Below are 21,970 nucleotides of genomic sequence, written 5' to 3'. Positions count from 1 at the left end.
TTATAAAATATGGACAATTATAGGGAACACTTATTAAAATGAAGGTACTTCAGGCAAATGTGAGTGTTTTAAACAGGCCACATTTTTTAAATTGTAGGTAACTTAGACAACATTTATTACCTGTTGACTTTAATATATCATATACATAGACACGAAGACGTGGGCACAGAGAACTAGGCCACTTATATATCTGTTAAATAAATGTTGCCTAAACGTAAATGTAACACTTAAAAAATATTTGCCTAAAATTAAGATACGTGGACAAAAAAATGTTGTCTATTCTTCTAGTCTAAGGCAACAGTTTTGAAAACATGCGTGAGCATAGGAAAAACTTCGTTGCATATAACCTAAGTTCATAACTATATGCTCTACGACTGAAAAATTGTTGCCTAAAGTTAAGGCTAGAATTTTTTTTACTTTAGACAACATTTTTTAATTGTTGTCTGAAGTAAAAAATATGTGGTGAAAGAGGAGAATTGTAATTACAATTCAAAGTTAAAGAAAAATATGTGAGTAGTAGATTATATAAATCTTTCAGCAATAAAAATGTACTTTAAGCCTAACTCAACCTCATAAAACTAGCTTATAAGTTGAGGTTTGCACTCACTTATATACTATTCGTCCGTGGGACAAACTCTCGCTAGTATCTGCTCTAAATGACTCTGATACCATATTAAGAAGTGGATTTTAAGTCTAACTCATCCTTATAAAACCAACTTATAAGATGAGATTTATATACTATAAAAATGTTTTTTTTTTTTTTATCTTTGTTGATGTGGGATCTCTAACGATCATAAAAAAAAATATATTATAGTTTTTATTTTATAAAATTATCACCATATTTTGTTATGAAAATTTCTTAATGCATCTCAAAAGTTATATTTGAAATCAATTTTTGCAACAATGATGATTTTAAAACTCTAATAGATTTAAGCTTTGAAAATAATATAAAACATCTCATCAAATAAGTGTTGTTATTTTCTTGCAAGAGGAAATAGTTTTAAAAAAAGAGAAGAAAACCATTTTTTATTTTTTTTTATGGAAATTGATAATCAATTACTTGGATTCTTTGGAAGTTAGGCCGTCAGCATTGTAGATGCAACCTTACTTGTCGTGTGGAAAGATTTCCAAAAGGCTTGAAAAAAGAATGGAATATGGAAATAAGTATAAAATGTAATTTGAATGGGACTTGAGCTTTAACTTAAACCAAGAAAACTAAGGAAAACATAAATGATGCCTTATGCTAGAAGAGTATCACGATCAAATTGAGACTTTATTCTATATACCATAACTTCCATCTAATAAGCAAGGAACCTCTCATTATTTTGAAAGATACTAAATATTCTGTGGCAAAACAATTTTGAAGCATTAGATTCTATCCTTGACCCAAAGAGGTTCATGCATTATGGCATATCAGGCATAAAATATCAAACGAGTTTCTTGCCAACCATCATGTTAGAGTGGACGGCAAAAAGGATGGCCAAAAGTTACATTCCAATACGAATTATGAATCTATGAAACCTTGGATTTTGTAAAAATGTAATCTCATAATAAACTAACTCTTTTTACATTTTCTATATCTTCCTTTTCTTTAATATAAATAATATGATTGCATTTCATATCTTCATTTGTTTAAATATGATAAGGTTCCTAGAATTGAAAGGCACCATGATGACGCCATAACTCTCATATTTTATACCATCATTTAATAACTATATACATATTATTTCAAAATTTTATTTATATTTATTTTAATATCTAAATATAAAATATTTTTTTATTAGAAAGGTTAAAGTGGTTATTAAAGAAGAAAAAAAGTGTCAAAAATTTCCCAAATAAAAACTAATAAAATATAACACATCAAATACAAGAAATGGTTGCAACATCTTATTGGATATAATCAAACATTTTTCGAGTATTTATATAGATAACATATACGGCAGAATGAATAGGAATTTAGGTGTGAATAGAAATGAAAAAGTTAAATAATATATAAAAAATATTTTACAAATTTATTATATGAATTTTTTTGAATTTGAAGTAATATCAATTTTTTAGACTTTGTTTGATGAGAGAGAAAGTGAAAAGGGAAAGAAAGGAGGGGAAAGAGAGTAAAAAGTTAGATTATTGGATATAGGAAAAGTGAGTTGAAAGTAAGTGGATCTAGTGAAAATATTGTAGAAGATATAATTGATGGGAGTGAAATGTAGAAAAAAAATATGTAATTTATTAATTTACCAAAATATCTTTATCTTAAAATTTTGAATTAAAATAAATATAAATATTTATATATTAAGGTTGATACATATATTTATATATTTGTGTTTGAAAATTGTAATTAAAGAAAAAAAATCATAATTTTTATTTAGAACTAATATTATAATGTGAAAGATAAAATTATATTACTAATTAATTTACAAAAATTATATGACTCAAAATTTTGAAATATTTGAATTAGGAAGAATATTTATAAACTAAATTATATATATATATATATATAAATGTTTATAAGTTAATATAAAGAAGAATCTCTTATTTGATCGATTATGCATGACACTATCGATTAAGACTCGTATCCTAATTGATTAAGTAATTTGATTACACAAAACCTTAATAGAATAAAAATTCAACAACAGTCTCACTGTTTAACCCATTCATTTTGTATTTTTAAAAAAGAATTTCAAACCATGACCACTAGTCTAATCAATTAATCAGTTTTTCATAATCAGTTAAGAGCAAAACATCCCTTCATCATGCAAATATTTTTACACTATTTTTTTTACTTATGAGAATTTAAGAGAAATATATAAAAATAAATAGTAGAAATAGAAGTTGGTTAGTTGAGAAAAAGAAAATATAATTTATTTATGGGAGAGAAATAATGTAAAAACATTTTTTCATGATTACTAAATTTTAAAGACTATTATTTTAATATTAAATTTATTATTATTGATATTTATAACTAAAATTGTTAATATTATCATTTTATCAATATTTTCATTAATGTAAATTTATTATTTAATTAACTTATCTATATTAATGCTTATATTAACATAAAAATGAAAACGTCATAAAAAAAGAAGAAATAGACTAAAAGTTGGTTAGATAATAATTAAAGAAAATGTTATTACGACGTCTTATTTTAATTTATATAAATTTTTTATGTTAATTTTAATTTTTTTCTTGTAACTCCCATGCAAATACATTTTAATAAGTTTTTGTTTTTATTCTCAGTTTTTAAATTTTTTTATTTTATGACAAATGTCCATTAGATTTTTTTTTCAAAAAATTTATTACATATTTTCTTAATTTTAACTAGTACGAACACAGCCTCTTTCATCCGTATTTTTTATTTTTATTATTATTATATGTATATTTATATTTATTTAAATAAAATATAGATTTATGTGTATTCGTATGTATGAGAGACACAGAGAACATGAGAGCCATTTTATTAAATTTCAAGAGATTTGAGAAAGAAGAGAGATAAAATGAGAAAGACCGAAGAGAAAAAAAACAGTGATAAAATCCCAAAAATTCAAAAAATCAAATTAGAGAGCAATCTCGAAAAATTAAAGAAATGAGAAAATTAAATTAAAAAAATATCTACGTACAAAATTGCTTCTGTTTTAATATGTTTTAGAAAAATAAAAAATTACACAATGCCTATAATACAGTAATAACATTAAATATTGATATAAGGATAAAATAGAAAAAAAATGAGCGCATTTAAAAAGAGAATCCCTTTGTATCCGTATTTATTTATTTATTTATTTTATATATATATATTTAATATTAAAATTCGAATAAACAATGTCATAATTTGCACACTTATATTAAGACTATAAACATTTTAATAAATACAAATACATATATGAAAAGACACCTAAATTATCTAAATACACCTACTTACTCTTATATTGTGAAGGAAACATACACAATATAGTAAATTTAACATAGAAGAAAATAATAATTTACAATGTGATGATTTTGAGTAATAAATTCTAAGATACCAAATAAAGATTGATATTAGTATTCAAGATGTCATTCAAAATGAAAGAATGGAACCGCTCCCTCAAAAATGACAAAATGACAATCTACTTTACTAAAACTCAAGAAATTTCAAAATGGCTCATGACTGCACCGTAATAAATAAAAATGTCAGAATAACCTTCATAAAATGATAAACTATCTTTTTCAATTCAAAATTGTCCATCCACTTCTCTTTTAATTCAAAACCACCCATCCACCTCTTTTTCAATTCAAAACTGTCCCTACGTATACCAAATGTTTTAGAAAAAATAGGAAAGGACACAATACCAATAATACTGTAATAAAATCAAATATTGATATAAAGATATAATAGAAAAATATTAAGAATAGTTAAAGAGGAGAATCTCTTTTATATAAGTATAAATAAAGTATTTCTTAATTTTTTATCTTTATTTTTATCTCTACAGAATGAATGTATATGTATATATATAAAAATTAATTAAAATTTAGTAAATATATAAATAAAATAATTAATCTTATAATAAGTTTTAAAAAATGATCATATTCAAACATATAATTGTGGAACATAAAATAAAATGAGAGCTTTTGTTTAAAATTGAATACACTATTAAAAATGAACATTCCTAATCGATTGTGTTTGTTTGACACCAAAATATACAGTTGCAGTTTTTATTCATGAACATATAAAAAACTTTATCTACGCACATAGATGATCTACACCATGTAAGGAGAAAAATAAGAATGTATCTCTGAACTAAAATTTTCCACTTTTTTCTTCTGAGTGTAAGAGATGATAATTTTTTCCATTTACCTTTCATTTTTAAATTGACGAACAGGAGACACAGTGGTAGTGTAGAATGAGGAAGAGAGTGGAGAAGATGGAAGAGTTTGTTATTGTGAGTGATAAAAGTGAAAAATAGTAAGAAAAAGAAAAGAAAATGAGAAAGGAGAAGGGTAAAAAGAAAGCAATGAAAGCTGAAAGTGGCCCAACTGCAATAAGGCCACGGTGAATACACGTGCCCAAATTACTCCTCTATAGGCTTTTAGGGGTCCCAATATAGGAGGCAGTCAAATCAATCCCATCATTTTCCCACCAATCCTTTTTATTTTATTTTCTCCCAAACGCTTCTTATATGGTGACAAGAAAAGAAGGGGGGCAACGGGGAAATTTACACATAAGAACCCAGTCACGTACTAGGGAAAAAGCACCCTACTTCCTAAAATTCCTTTGTCGTTTTCCGCACCTATTTTCCATTTCACATTATTTGACTTTTCTTTATTCCTTTCTAACACGGACAAATTTTTTATTCCAAAACCACCCCAAAAGTCCACCGTCTTTGCAATATCATAAGCAGTTATGGCAGTTTCCTTCACCTAAATCCTCTCCTCTCCATCTTCATCTTCCCTCGCAGCTTCCATGGAATTTCAAACCATCTTTCCTCGTCAACATGCTTCATCTTCCCTTCAACAATTAATATCAAAAAACATACCAACAAAACACAAACAAATCAAACTCAATTAGAGAACATTTTATATACGAAAAACACTTCTAATCTTTTTTTTTTAATTTCAAATGAAGCTAGTTTCTTTCAAATTTAGAATTTTCTATTAAAAAGCATAATTGTTTAAAAACATTTAAAATTAATCATATTAGTGGTTAGTCTTAAAATGGAAAGTTGCTAAAATTAGTTTTCCTTTAAGATATTAGGTAATTGATATATAAATAGATCAAATTGATTTTTTTCTTAAAAGTGAAAATACCATATATTATCAACATGTTTCGTTTGATTACTAGTTTCGAGTTTCATGAATAGTTGTGTTGTATTAAATATTAAATATACATGAAAAAAAAAATGTTCATGTTTAATATTTTATGTCATTGGAAAATCTCTTGTTCAAATAAATGATATATATATATATATATATATATATATAAACTCTGTTCTAACAAGAAACTTTGAATTTAACCAAAATAGTTTTTATTAGTTAAAGAATCTAAAGATCTTGAGTGCTTTTTAAACATGGGTATTTACTCCTATTGACAGTACTTTGTTCAGTTTTCATGAAAGAAAATTATTATCATCATGAAACAAATAAGAGTAACACCCAAGATTTTAAATATGTATAGTTTCCTTTCACATGTGGTTGTTGAGAGAATCTCTAAGCCACCCGTTATGAGTTTTGGTTGAACATGCATCATGAGTTGTAAATGTGAGAGAACAAGACAAAGCAAGAAGGAATAGGCCCTATACATTTTTTTTTTAATTTGCGATATAAAAACTATTTAAATTTGAGTAAAATATATTTTTTATCTCTATATTTTTACAAAATTATTTTTCATTCTTAATACAAACTTTAAACTTATTAAGCATTTGAAATAAGAAAAAATATTGAAATGACTTATTATCAGTTTTTTTTTTACGTAAAAAGCATATTTCTAATGTGGAGTACAATGTTATAACATACTGATTCATCGTTGATTCATCGTTAATGTGGACTTTATAATATTATAATATAGTTTATACTTTGATATTTTTTTTTACATAAAAATACATTGATAAAATCTCATTTCAATAATATTTTTATATATAAAATTTGGATTAGAGATAAAAATCAATTTAGCATTATAGTAAGAGAAAAAAAAAATTTAACTCTTCAAATTTTAGGAGAAAACAAGGAAGATTAGATGAAATTTTAAAGGCAAGAATTGGGGTGTGATGATTAAAACTTGACCAGAGTTAATTAGAGAAAGAAAGGAAAAAGAAAAGTTCTATCATTCTCAAGGACTTGATTAAGCAATGGAGACATGCATGGTTGGATGTTCAAATCTCCTAGCAAATGTAAAAGGACTTTGGGTCGGTTGGCTTATTCGATACACTTTATTTATGAGAGATGCAATGCTTTTGACAATTAGTCACGGTTAGGAAGGTTAGGTCTAGTTTTCGTATATTATATGACTTTGAACGTGCAAATTAGTTTAATCACTATTCAATGTACCAAAAAAAAAAAGAAATATATGTTCAAACATTAATTATTAATTCAGATCAAGAAAAGCAACAAAAGGACTAGCTTATGCTGTTTTTCTTTCTTTCTAGAAGGATGCATATTTAATTATATAGGTTTAGAAATAAGTGGAGGGCGAGTTTCAAATTTGATAATTACATATGAATGCATTCTTCCTATCTAATAATATGATTTTTTTTATTTTATTTTAATGGGTTATTATTTACACAAAAAATTGTACATATATTTAGTATACTTAATATATAAGATATCAATTACCTATGAATGAATGTGTTTAACATGATCAAGTTAAGACAAAATAGAAGGTTGTGACATGTAAATTGGATGAAAGAGACTAGTCAAGTAATAAGAAACTTTATTTTTAACAGCCCTTTTGATTAAAGTATTGGATTATTATAGAGATTAGAAAGAAAAATATCGTGTTTTTTAAGAGAGTTAACTTAAATTAAACCAGAAAGATTCCAACATATAGAAGATATTTCAGATTAAAAGGATAAATGAATTTCTTTGTGCCTACTTATATACTATCTCATGGATGAGGATTGGGATATTCCTTCAATATCCTTATTTAATTTATTTTTTCTTTGTAGATAAAATAAATAAATTATCTCATCAATGTATGAACAATGAAATTAACGACTATATACTGATGTATTATTTCATGAAAAAAAATCGCACTTTATACTATTTTGTTTGGGCATAGAAAAAAGGTGTGCTGACAAGTATTTTTCTTTTACTTTACAACACAAAAGAGTGGTCTAGATACAATTAATAAAGGAAATTTGTAAACGTATAGACTACTTTGGATGCAATATAATAAAAGAAAAATGTAAATGTATACTCCATTTTAGGTATATTAGAATTGAAAGAAAAAATAAATAGAAAAAAAAAGAGAGAGAGAAATTAATAGTACACTAAATCTTTCTATATTTTCTCATTTATATACATAATAATCTAATTTATTATGAATAAAAACAGTTAATTTATTTCATAACAATAATTTTTTTCCAAACTTATTTTTTTGTCTAAAACTATCGTTGTTACTAGTATTGTTTTCTCTCTTCTAATTGTTTGATAGTACAATTTTTTAATTAAAAGATATTATGGTCTAAAATTAATGAATATAAAAAGTGTTATGATAGAGTCTTATAAAAATGAATGATCATAATTTAATATGCTCTTATAAACAGAAAACAAAGTTTTTTTATAGGTTAAAATGAAAGTCCTAAAGAAAAAACTAAGGAAAAGAGAAAGAGAAAAAAGTAGCAAATATAATAAATGATACAGTGTGTAAAAGGAAGCCAGATGGAAATGAGTTAGAAAGAGGTAAATGTATTTCAATAAGAATTCTTGAATGGAATAACAGGAATCTAACATAATTATCTTATTTTCAACACAAGGAAGTTTCTTGAAGTTTACTCGTGCACTGTCCTTACAAAAGAAAAAAAAGTTTACATATGCACCCACAAAATTAAATGCTTAAAATTAAAAGTTATTTAAAATATTCAATTCCTTATAGATTATAAATATATATTTTTTAGATTTTAATAATTTACAATAAGATTAAAATACTTTTAATTATCTGTTCTAACATTTACATTTCACTTTTCAAAGTCTTATTAAATATGTCTTTAAATAAACACACACGTGTGTGTGGGTTATATTTATTAAGAGGGTAAGTCTTATATTAAAGTAATGAAAGTAGATCGAGACCATGCAAATATTATACATTAATGATCAATATAAAAAGAAAACTAAAACTAAATTACATAACTTTTATATATATATATATATATATATTAATTTTGGGAAATTTATTTGTCATCACTTAAATGTCTTATGTTTTTTTTTCTAGTCTCAACCATCTTATGTAACTTATTTCTCTTATTATTTCTTTATCGTTTGCATAAAGAAATGTCCAAATTTGTCGTACAAGTAAAATAATTCCTCAAAAAGTAATGCGAAACATCTTTGGATCAGAAGAAATGTACTACTACCTATGAAGTTTTCAACCTCTAAATAACTAAAATAAACTTATCAAATAACTATCTCCATATATCGATCATATGCATTTTACCTCCATATCATTTATTAGTCTCGTTGCTATTATTTTTAGACAGTTAATGTTAATTAATCTCAATAAAGTTTAAGTTAAAATAGAAAAAAGAAACTTGAGTTTATAATGTTAATGAAGGTTTAATTTGCTTAACATAAACCTATGTTTCATTATGGGGATAATATTTTAAAAAAATAGTAGAATATAAGTTAGGTTTTTTTATTTGTCTAATAGAAGATATTTATGAAGAATTGAAAAATGTGAAAAAGGGTGAAATACATGGTGAAAAATTAAAACTCACATCACAATTCTCCTCCTACATGTCATTGTTAGTCACGCACGAGATAAATATTTTGTTTCTTACCCTTTTAATCGCCCATAAAGCTCCAGAGAATAGCTTTTTTTTGCCGTTAAATAAGTACTTCTGAGCACCTAATTATAGATGTTTTAGGTAGGCGTCTTAAAGTTAATGTGAGGCCAATAACTCTACTAAATTTTGGATTGACAAATGAAATGTAATTGCATAAAGAGCATTAACCGACCATACTAAATTTTGAAGTAACGTGTGAAAAATTATACACGTGCATGAAGGAGTTGTTATCATTAATAATATAACTTGGTGATGATGGGTGAAAAATAAACAAAGAAAGAGGAAAAAGCAATTATTTTGTGCCGTTGGTTTTGTATACAAGTTAGGTTGTAGCTGCTTGTTTTTTCATATCTGTGAAGCCATATACAAGGGGCGAGTGTGCTAACTCCTGCTACGATTCTCTTTCTTAGTACCTACGTTCTAAAATATGTTACAACATAAAAAGGTGCCGAAATTTGTTTGAAACTTTTTCAAGTTGTCACAGAGAAAATGAAAACGGGAAAAAAATGTGGTTTCAACATGTTTGAAGTTTTACTTTTCGTGAAAGGGCTTAAAAGGTGGTTGTGGGAGAGAAGGCAATGGAGGGAAAGAAAAAAACTGAGGCTACAAATACATGCCTAAAATGCGTGTTAAGCATGGTGATTATGCCATTGTTCCTTTAAGTAAAGGAAAATTAATTTTTTTAAAAAGACTCTCTTTAGTGTCTTTTTTATGAAAAGGAGACTCTTCAAATAGCATTTAAGAATAACAAGTTGTAAAATAAGCATAAAAATGGTAAATAGTGCTTTGCTCCAATATCTAAAAGAATCTGAATAAAATCCTGAATTATCCATTTACATGGGATTATTTTCCTCCTTCGGTTGATACTCTCAGTCAGTGGTTATTCTCTTAAGGAAAAAAAAAAACCATGAATTATGCTTAAAGACTGTTTCTTCAATTCACAGCTATATATATTTTTTCAAAAGCAAATTGTATTCGAAAAAAGGTCCAAAATTCAAATGTTAGAAAAATCAAAAGATCGAATCATAGTTAAGGAATGTATGGACATATTTAGTGTTCGGTAGCATTTTAAACATGACTGTTTTTAAAAACATGTTTAAAACACAAAAATGAAATACTATATTAAAAAAAAAATTGAATCTTAATTCACTATATTTGATAAACCAACCCTTCAAACTCAATTGGGTTGGTCAAAAGATAATTAAATAATCATGTTTAATTACATTCTACCATTACTATAGTTAGTTTACTTTAAGATATCATAGAGCAGTGAGTTAAGATTGAGTATAGAAATATATAAATAAATAAAAAATAGAGAAGAAGGTGTATTTATATATGTATTTGAATAAAAAGTTATTGTTAATTTTTTGTAACCATTGTCCTGAAAACACTTGTTAGTATTTGTCTTACTTTTAGAAAAAGAAATCATAAAAGCAAGGTGCTATTTACCTTAATAGAATCTGATAAAGCAAGTTAGTGGCAAAATGGTTATGAAAGAACTTATCAGTAATAGTTGGTGATTATTGTAAAAACTGTTTCAGAAAAAACATAGAAAAGGAGGTGCCTGAGCGATTATTATGTGGTCCCTCCAACTTTCTTATTTAGTATAGTTACTGAAAAGTACAAGGGCCATCATAAAAGGTGATAGTTTCGTCGGTTTATGCCCGTGTAACCGAAGTTATGAATTGACCACACACTCCTCGCTTATACGAGACTTAAACCAACGAGTAGAAAGCGAGTGCATTTTTCTTTTTATAATTTACTCTTATTCAAACTTTTTCCACTATAAATTCCACGTTAATCAGAGGAAGCATCTACATAACATACCATACCTTTCTCCTCTGTTCTTCTCTCTCTGCCCTTCTCTCTATAAAACCCCGTGACCCTTCTTCCCATTTCTCATTCTCAATTCACTCCACCCCTCAATTTTTTTTTCTCTCTCAAGATTCATACTGTTACTGTTATTATTCTTGTTGCTGTTTAAAACTTGGTGTTGGTATAGAATGACGAACCGTAATGTGAATAACACTCTTCTGGAGTTTGCAATGTCGATTTCAAACTCAGGTGCTCTACCTAGAGCTGCAGTGCCTGGAATAATGGCTTTGCTTGGTGGGGTTTTAGGCCTACCCCAGAAAAAGCTCTTATTGAAAACTTTGGAGGATGGAAGTGGAAAAGGAGGAACCAAAGTTAACACATGGATTGATTCAATGAGAGCTTCTTCTCCCACACGAGTCAAATCCACGCAGAACCAAGACCCGAGTCCTTGGACTGTAAGCATAAAACACAAAGCCTTGTTTTTCACAACATGGTGTGATTGAAATTGAACCTTTTGGTGTTATTTATTGTGTCTGACTTGATTCTGTTCGGTTTCGCAAACTTTGTGCAGCTTTACCACCCTTCGGCACTGAACCTGTTTGATCAGATTATATGTGAGTCCAAAGGGAAGCAGATTGTCACTTTTCTTGACTATGATGGAACTCTCTCCCCAATTGTTGCAGACCCAGATAAAGCATACATGAGTCAAAAGGTACACCTTTTGTTCTCTCTTGTTTTATTCACCAACTTCAAATTGTTAAAATAAGGGAAAATAGTGAAATTGATTTTCCCTTTCTTGTTCATTTCTGTAAATAAATCAGATGAGGGCCACATTGAAGGACATAGCAAGGCATTTCCCCACTGCCATCGTGAGTGGAAGGTGCATAGACAAGGTACATTTTTTTCTCTTCAAATCAAAACGAAAAAAAAAAAATATATATTATCATTTGGGTGAGAACTAATTTGGAATTTTTCGAATTTTATTAGGTGTATAGCTTTGTGAGATTGGCAGAACTGTACTATGCTGGGAGCCATGGAATGGACATCAAGGGACCAACAAATAGGCGAAGTACTAAGAAAGTGAGAAAAAGTTTCCATAACCAAATTAATGAAACCAAGATTTTTATCATGGTGTCCTTCCCTCTCATCATAGATTCGTATTTTTTTGTTTTCTTCCAGGGAAACGAAGCAGTACTCTTCCAACCCGCGAGTGAATTCTTACCCATGATCAATGAGGTTTGTTGATTATTGTTTTGTTTTTAAGTCCCACATAATTGATGAATCTCCTGGCTCGTCATTTTCTCAGCACTTACACTCGATTTTAACTGTGCCGTTATCATTGTTCTATTATGGGGTCAGGTGTACAACATCTTGGTGGATAAAACAAAGCCTGTCCCGGGGGCTAAGGTAGAAAATAACAAGTTTTGTTTGTCCGTGCACTTTCGCTGTGTTGACGAAAAGGTACCACCAACATTCACCAAAATATTTAATTCCTCCCACACCACTTGCACACGCACGAGACACGTTATAATTGACGGCTAATATTTTTGTTTTATATCTAATCATCATTATTCTATTCCTGTTTTACTCAGAGTTGGGCATCATTGGCTGAACAAGTGAGCTTGGTCCTCGAACACTACCCCAAACTTAAGCTAACTCAAGGCAGAAAAGTGCTTGAGATTCGACCAACCATAAAATGGGACAAGGGCAAGGCTCTTGAATTCTTGCTAGAATCACTTGGTAACTCTTCATGCATAAATAAATAGCCTTCTTTTGTTTCAAAATGCTGCTGGTACGTGTTTCATCAGCTACATGTCCTCACTCTCCCTTTTTTTTCTTTTGCATTTCCAGGATATGGTAACTCTGATAATGTATTTCCAATCTATATTGGTGATGATCGAACTGACGAAGATGCTTTTAAGGTAATTAACAAAGGCCACCACCTTGTTATATATAACTTGCTAAAATTTGTGTTAAATATTTTTCTAACTTATCACATGTAATCAGGTTTTACGGAAGAGGGGTCAAGGGATTGGAATTCTTGTTTCTAAAATTCCAAAAGAAACCGATGCTTCCTACACTTTGCAAGATCCAACTGAGGTACGATCAATGTCTAACGTTAATTGTCATATCCGAGCATTATCGTGTACATCTTTTTCTTGCTGCTAACAATGAATTGGAGGTAACAAAATGATGTTTTTGTTCACAGGTTGGGCAGTTTTTGCGGCATTTGGTGGAGTGGAAAAGAACGAGTACCCAATACCACAAGTTGTAGATTCTTGATGAGTTCAGGGAAATTGACACCAACCCAGAATTTGGTCAAGGGGTGGTTCCGATTATATCCCTTTCTTGTTGGAAATAGGAAATAGTGTGTTCCATAATTTAAAGTTTTAGGGAGTGAGGGAGGGACCAAGTTCAAATAGCTAGGTTCTCTCTCTCTTTCTCTCTCTTTTTTTTTGAAATGTAGTCTATTCCTTCACACGTTTGCATGCGCATGCGGATAGTGAAAGAAACTGATGTATTATGCCGCAATTGCGAATGGCGCGTCAACCTTCTTGTTCTCAACTGTACTTATCGTATGAAAATCACCAACTTCAACTAGAAAAGGTGATTTAGACAATCACAAGTGCAAAATGACTTTGTACCCAAATTTTTAAAAAATAAATTCATATTTATAATAACCTGTTTGTATCTGTTTCACCGTAAACGGTGTTTCTTGAAAGAAAGAAAAAATGTGATTTCCTTTGAATAGGAACGCAAACGTACAAATAAAACTCTAACCTAACTTGATGCCACAAGATGTTACGTGAATAATGTTGAGAGGATGAATAAAGGAAGTTAATATATAAAAGTAGTATAATACTACATGAAATTGAGCAGAGAAGTTATATATATAATCCCAACTTCGGAAATATAGATGACAAACGCGCATGAAATGTTGTACGGTAAAGTTACTTCTTCGAAATAAAAAACAATCAAGATAAGCGAACAACTTCAATTAAATTAAAGCAACCATGTTGCAACTATGTTGATTGTTAGTTTAAGCAATGCATTGATATTGCCGCATATAGCATATCCCTCAACCAAGGAATGGTAAATTTTGGATTTAAATTTAATATTCGACATCTTGTTCTAAGAAACCAAACCAGTAAAATTTGTAGACACACTATACTTGTCATCACAGTGATTTGTTGTGCCAAATTTTATATTCTGGTCTCGATCTTGGAATAAATTTAAGGTTGTTAATAAGGGTTGTGAGTGTGCAGGAATAATACAGAGATGTGGCATAAAATATCATAACTGGAGAAGCTTATGGATAGTGGTGTTTTGGGGTTCCTTTATGCATATTATACTAAAGAAGAGTAGGTTATTTAGTCTGTGAGCCAATTAAGTGAAGGTGAAAACTAGAGAAAGGTAGTTAAAGAAACGAAAACCATGTGAAATCTTGAAGTTGGTGTCTCTCTACCCTCATTTCCAGAATCTGAGCCAGATAAATCTTTCACAAGAGTGGTGACAGCTGTACATAAGAATACAGTTGTCAAGATACCCCTTGTGATGCAGGAAAAATAGAGCTCACTGGTTAAGAAGTACACGCGTGTAGAAATTGTATTGACATTTGGATTTATCCCGAAAAGAAATGGTAGGAGCTTTAATAATTGGGAGCTTTGTCGTTTTAGGAGGACATGCCAACACTGACACAAATGTGAGTGGCTAATTGAGTTGGAAATTTGTTAAATGTTTTGAGTTTGAAATTTGTTAATGTATAAATTGATGTGAACAATGTAGTACAGTATAAAATAGTTATAACAATAGTAAGGTGGTGTGGAGATATGGATCTCTCTTGTGAAAAGAACTAGTCCCTCAGTTTCGCATGCAAACATATATCCTTATCATCACGAGTCATGTGAGGGAAGCTACAAATCAAAAATTCAACTCTGACTAAAAAACCACGTTGTGTAAACAAACACAGAAAGCGATGTAGATCATGCTTCACCATGTAATAATTGTTCAAAGATATAAATTTCAAAATTTAGGTGGGAGCATTGGTAGATACTATGACAAGCTGGCAAGCAACCGTGATGGCCACCTTTGGTTTGCAATTATACATGTTTCTGTTTCGCCATATTTTCCTTACTCCAATTGTGCACATTTTGCATTACTATACAAGCTACACACCTAACTTTCTCAAAGAAGCAAACCTTATGCTAAAACCCAAGTCCCACCATTGGATCACTAAGCCCTGAAAATTACTTCCATTATTGCCAACCACCCTATTCTTATGGTCAAGGTGCTATGCGTGAAATGAGTTGGTCACGCCATTACCAAACAAAGGGTGGTCATTTTGAAGAAGATATTTGACAATTATAGTCTCAGTTTCACAGTACATAAACCTGCTTGGTCCTGTACCTCCCAACTTGTATACAGGGCATCTATATTCACCCTTTTGTCAGACAAAGTTAGAAAAAGACACAAGCACAATGGTTAGTTTTAATAAGCCTTATTAAGATGGCAGGAGGTCTAAATCTGACTCGTACATATATATATTTTTATGATCCTCACCTCACTTTATATTTTAAGACTGCTTCAGATAAAGATAAAGATAAAGGGAGTAAGATCTGGGATAATAAAACTAGTTAAAAGAAACACTTTGGTTGATCTTGACGATCCGAATTCCTAACATACCCTACAATTAACTATTGCTAGCCCCATCCATGTTGAATTAGGATATTGAACCCAGACTAGTAAAGAGATGTTAGCCATTGGGCACCCTGATTTGATTTGACAGAACCAACCTCGATGAAATATCAGCAGAGTGGTATCTGAAAACAGTAATATTTTAAACAATGTGAGAGATCTGATTTCTAGTTTAATGGCTTGTTTTCAAAGGGTTAGGTGCGTGAAAGGGAAATCCACTAATTGGTGAATCTTATAAATGGTTGAGGAGGAGTTGGAATCCACTCAAAGTGCTTGATTTGAAGAAGACACGAGAGGGGATTCATAATGGGGACACCAAACATGTTTCCAAGCCTTGGAACCCTGGCCTTCATTTTCATACGTGTAAAGAAAGGTTGCCACTAGATTCAGTTTCATCATTGGTTACTTAAATAAAATATGCCAAGCCTTAGAAGCTCCAATTATTGGAAGAAAAATGGGCATTTCTTAACACATTTCACCCAACCCCTCCTAGCTCTCATATTATGCCAAAATCCAACAGCTTGCACTCATCAATGTGTCAATCATACACACACACATACATGATTTGTGTGAGAGAGAAAACATATGCAAATAATATTATTACTTCTTCTTTGCACACCCTTTTCCTCATACGGGTGATTATCGAGGCCATTCAGAATATCTGAGTGCCTTTCAGTTGTGACCTTTTTGCTCCCAATAGACCACACCTGAGAAATAAAAAAAGGAGGAAAAAGAAAAGAAAGGGACCCTTCATAGTAGTATTATTGCTAATTAAAATACATTCTTTATCATAACCCCAAAAACTATATTTATATATTCATAAGCTAAAACAACAAAACCCATCTTGTGCCATGTTTCCAAACCCTTCACATTTCCCATCATGCGACCTCAACAACCTTTGTTCCTATAGTTTAATTATTAGTCAAGTACTGTTGTGTGCTTTAATAATTAAGTTAGCTAGCAAGCTACAAGGCATATGGTTCTCTCTGTAATGCATTATTTGCCATTGCCATAGAGATACTCAATAATGGATCTCCATAGACCTGTCTGCTCTCTGATGAAGGACATCGATCCAATGGTCCCCACTTCAAGAATGAGCATATTTAGCCTTTCATAGTATGCCAGTATAGTTTTTTTAATCACTGTCCACACAACAATAATTAACGAATCAACAAATAGTTTGTTAAACATTATGGAAAGAATATACCAATACATTTATGAGTTAATTTTGTAGAATGTTATAGGATTATGAATAGTTGCTGGTGTTAGAGGGAGCAAACAGTGATTGTTTTGAGTTTGATAAAAGGGTTATTGCTGGTATCTAGCTAGCCCTTCAGTGTCATGCTAGGTTGTTAAAAGAAAGGTGGTAGTTATGAAGGATAGAAAGTGAAAACTAGGTAAATTAAAAGGTATAAAGATAGATATATGAGTGAAAGAGTGAGCATTATTATGAGGCTTTCGGCCAGAGTGCAGTGAGTCAGTTCTTCTAATGGGACAGATGTTGCCATAACGAGGAAGCAGTTAGCTTTGGTGACTACACAATGCCAAACAAAATGCTTCAATGCCTTTCCATACCTACAAATTCTAACTTTTAATGACAAATCACAAAAATATTTACAAAATCAATATTTTGCTTTTCAAACACATGTCCTAAAACGATTCTACATCAACTTAATGTCTAAAATATATCAATTTACAAATATTTTACTTCTCAAAAACTAGGAAAAACCTTTGCTGCACAGTACACTTAATTAATAATTTTTGAATTTTTAAAATTAATTTTTACTTAATAATTTTTTATAGTGCTATTTTATTTTACATAAAAGTTTGATTCAATCCACAGTTAATTATATGAAAAAGTTATTTCTCGAGAGAGAAAACAACAATTTTGGTGTTTTTTATGTCTTAAAAGAATCAGTCTTTAATTATCAGTAAACAGAATTGCCTGCGATTTTTTAAATTGAGGTTAATTTAAATTGATTCTCCAATTTGCCTGATGAACTTAGTATTTTATTAGGTAAATTAATCTTTATTCTTGATTAAAAGCCTTAATTTGTTTTGTGAAATTAAATAAAAACAAGCTGGTAGATTGTTAACTAACTTCATTAATCTAATAAGTAATTAGCTTAATTGATTATTTCGTGTTAGGTTTAAGTTTGAAAATTCATTTATAAAATAATAATAATAATAATAACAATAATAATAGTTATGTGAAGTAAACAGTATATTACTTTTATCTGATTAGATAATTATAACACAAATATGATTATTTTACAATTTAATCAATTATTTTGATTGGTTATTTGGCAACTTATTCGATTAAATTTTAATGACTTGCATTCAGACTTACTAATAATTAATTATATTTATTAATTGATCATTAGTAATAATTATGATTTCTCTTTTTATAGTTTGTTATTTAAGTAAATTTTGATGTAGTCTATTTTGATTTGTACTTTTTTTCCTTTTTTCCAATATTATAGGTGTGGTTTCTGCACGCCTAATTCGTTGAAAAAAAATAGTTTAATTAACTTGAGCTTGTGTACTGCATCCCCTTTTCTTCCTTTATTAGGCTTATACTCTTTTAGTCCATTATAACACTCATCTAATGTTTGGCAACTTCTTTCTGCACCTCTACAAATTTCTTCCTACACCCCTCATTTTTGGAGAAGACTGTTTTGCCCCTTTAGAAAATGACTTCTGGATTGTTCTTTTCGAAATATTTCTGGAACATCTTTTCCGAAACATGTTTTATGAATTCTGGATTTATCAATCCAGAAAAAAAATGTGTTCAGAAAGTGTTTTGAAATGATTTTTTTGTCTTCTGGATCTTCTATTTTGGAAATACCCTTTGCTTACGAAATCACTATTCTAGAAACACTTACTGGAAAACGTAATTTTGGTATTTTTGAAGAATGTAGGGGTGCAGGGAGAAAAAATGTAGAGGTGCAGGAAGAAATTGCCCTAATGTTTTATATTCATATTGGGTTGCTTCCTTTTGACCCATAATTTTGTATGTTGCAGCTTGTTATTTTGTGCTGGGCTGCTCGACTTCATCTTAGCCCAAGATTTCTATTCTATCCTTCTCTTTGCTCAACTGAGCCAAACTGCATAACTTGAGAGTGTATTGAAAGCATGACTATTTCTTCCTGCACTTCCATAAATTCTCCTGGCACCCCCAGTCAAGCTAAAATACCATTTTGTCTTTAAAAAATACATTATCAAATCCATAATCTAAAAATGTATTTTTTTCTATTTACACCTCTGGGATTGTAGGATCTGAAAGATATTTCTGGATCCAGAAAACCTTCTGAATTTTATGATCAATAATATTTTTATTCTTCAAAAAATACCGTACGGATTACAGAATCTGGAAGGTATTCCCAAATCTAAAAATACCTTACGAATTTTATAATATGAAAATATCTTCCAGATTCCATAATGCAAAATGTATTTTTAAAAGAAACTCATTTTGGATTATAGAATCTATAAGGCATTCCCAATCCATAAATACCTTCCAGATTCTATAATATAAAATTTTTCCATATGTTCAAAATGATATTTTTTTTGTATATTTTTTGTATTTTAAGAAGATGGGGTGAAGGAAGAAACAACAAAGCATTAGTTCTTTATTGGGCTGACTATTTTTAGCCCCAAAACTTGTGTTTTAGGTTCATCCCAAAGTCCTTGTGATTGACTTCTTAAATTGTTGATTAAGTTATGTTAATTCTGGGGGGCTATGCAAAGATGGTTGAAATAGGGTTTTTCGAAATGTAGTTATCCCTTTATGACTACATCATACACCTATCTCCTTCACTACCTACCCACCATAAAAAGGGAAGGGAAAGTTTCTCTATCTCTTATGGCCACTTTTTAAATCTCTTTACTAATTGTATCAAAACCTATTTTAATTGCCTAATAAAATCTAAAGCCCAAAACCATGGCACATACAAACCATTCATCTTTTTTCTTTCCGCACCATAAAAAACCAACCTACACTACTCGTTTACTTAAAATTCACGTAAACTCCCAAAATACCTTTGCATTATTTGTGTCTAGTACAGAAAAAAAATCATAAAGTATTGCGAAATAGTTCTTCCATGACTATTTTTAAGTATATTAAGTTAAATATTATTAAAGTAGTATAACATTTTGGTTGTGTGATAGGTATCATCCAAAAGGCTTTAAGAACACAACATTTCATTTATGTAGTTTTGGAACAACTCTTGCATAAGGTATTTTTGAATCTCTTTTATAACATATTTAGAATAGGAAAAAAATATTTAGCCCCTTAAACTTCATTCTCTCCTAAATAGATATTTCAATTTTTTTTTCTTAATTAATTCTTAAATTTTATCTCATTTACAAATAAACACCTTAAACTTTAATTTTATTGCAATTAATCTTTAAATTTTACTAATTTTATAAATGAAAATTTTAATATTATCCTAATTAATCTTTAAACCTTCTCAACGTTTTATAAATATTTTTTCTAACATCTTTGAATTAATTCATTTACATTAAATATGAATAATTCATTACTTTTTTTCTTCTTTTTTTGTTACAATTCATCTTTATATTAAAATATAATAAAAATAATATTTAAAATTAAGAAAATAACAAAAAAAACTAAAAGATCTATTTTATTTTTAATCCTAAATTTTATTATGGTTTAATGTTTCAAATCATTATATATTGGATATATAAAAAAAACTCCGTAGATTTTTATTATAATTTTTTTAAAATTATAATAAAAAGCCACGTTAAAATTTTAAAATTTTAATTTTTTTTTAAAAGTCACCTTATATATTTTAAAATTAAATTTAAATAAATAATAAATTTGTGGAGGTTAATGTCACGTAAATAATTAATTTTTATTTATTTGAAAACTTCTTAACGTTACTGTAAGTAAATTTCAGAGTACGAGCATAGTATTTTCCAATGAGCTCGAACATTTTCGAGTGGGAATACTTGAGCTTAAGCAACCGTGCGGACAAAGTAGTCATGCCATCCTAAGAACAGAAACGTGAGTTTCATATTTTCTTTCGCTTTCAATCTTTGCTGTCATGATGTACCTGTCAGTTGGCTAACTTGATCACTTCCATTTTTGTTGGTGAAAAATGAAAGCAAATCAATTAATATATTATTTATAACTAGATGCGAATTCCATTAATAACTTTAATTAAGTCTCTGGATAGAATTGTGGTTAACACACGTTAAGATTTTTTTTAGCTTAATTGACTTGGCTTGGTATATATAAATTAGAAAGGTGTTGAGTTGAGTCTATATGTGGTACCAATTAATTAGGCAACATTTTGGTCCTTTGTGGTACCAAAACTTTGTAAACCATTATAGTGACTTTGGACCATTGTGAAGACTATCACTGAAACTTACTATGGAAGCTCAAATTGCTGATCAAAAGTTTCTTAATCTAGTGTTTAAGAAGGTCCCACTTTGAAACAGATATTTTATAAGTAACCATGAAAAAGTAACACATAAATTATACATAAAATAAGGCATATAGCATATATTTATAATAAGAATAGTTAAACTTGTTGATTATTAATTCTGATTTTATTATTTTTAAACTATTTTACTGTTATATTGGTCAGTTTACAGACATGTTAGTATTCCTATTTTATAGCTTACCGTAATTGTAATTTTATTATATATATATATATATATATATATATATATATTATTGAACTAAATCAAAATAAATATGACCAGTTTTGCAATTTTGTGCAATTACGTTCAATCAGTTGTTACAACCTTTTGTCTTCTCTTATTTCCTTCAACTAGTTCCAACAAGTGGTATCAAGAGCTAGTATGTTATAATAAACTCTACCCAATTATCAGTCCCTATCCTTGATGGAAAAAATTACAATCGGTGGTGTGTGCAGATGAGAGTTTTGTTTGATTATCATGAGTTATGGGATGTCGTTGAGAGTGGAGTGTCTGCATTAGCTGCTAATGGAACTGAGGCGCAACAAGTA

The 21,970-nt window shown here is 29.2% G+C and overlaps 1 protein-coding gene across 2 annotated transcripts; it reads left to right on the top strand.

Moving 5' to 3' along the window:
- Nucleotides 1-11,278: 11,278 nt before the first annotated feature.
- On the top strand, nt 11,279-13,960 carry LOC137826217 (probable trehalose-phosphate phosphatase C). 2 transcript variants are annotated; one of them, XM_068632104.1, is made up of 10 exons: nt 11,279-11,734; nt 11,851-11,991; nt 12,101-12,172; nt 12,267-12,359; nt 12,459-12,515; nt 12,639-12,740; nt 12,872-13,019; nt 13,131-13,201; nt 13,287-13,379; nt 13,489-13,960. In XM_068632104.1, exons 1-10 carry the CDS (start codon nt 11,468-11,470, stop codon nt 13,552-13,554), a joined length of 1,110 nt encoding a protein of 369 aa, XP_068488205.1. In that variant the 5' UTR covers nt 11,279-11,467; the 3' UTR covers nt 13,555-13,960. The 2 variants fall into 2 exon arrangements, with proteins under 2 accessions (XP_068488205.1, XP_068488204.1); XM_068632103.1 differs by having other exon boundaries at nt 12,267-12,515.
- The last annotated feature ends 8,010 nt before the right edge of the window (nt 13,961-21,970 follow it).

This window comes from Phaseolus vulgaris, chromosome 8 (assembly GCF_000499845.2).
Source record: "Phaseolus vulgaris cultivar G19833 chromosome 8, P. vulgaris v2.0, whole genome shotgun sequence".
Lineage (NCBI taxonomy): Eukaryota > Viridiplantae > Streptophyta > Magnoliopsida > Fabales > Fabaceae > Phaseolus > Phaseolus vulgaris.
Note: the sequence above shows the minus strand (reverse complement) of the source record. Positions and strands in the feature narration are given on the sequence as shown.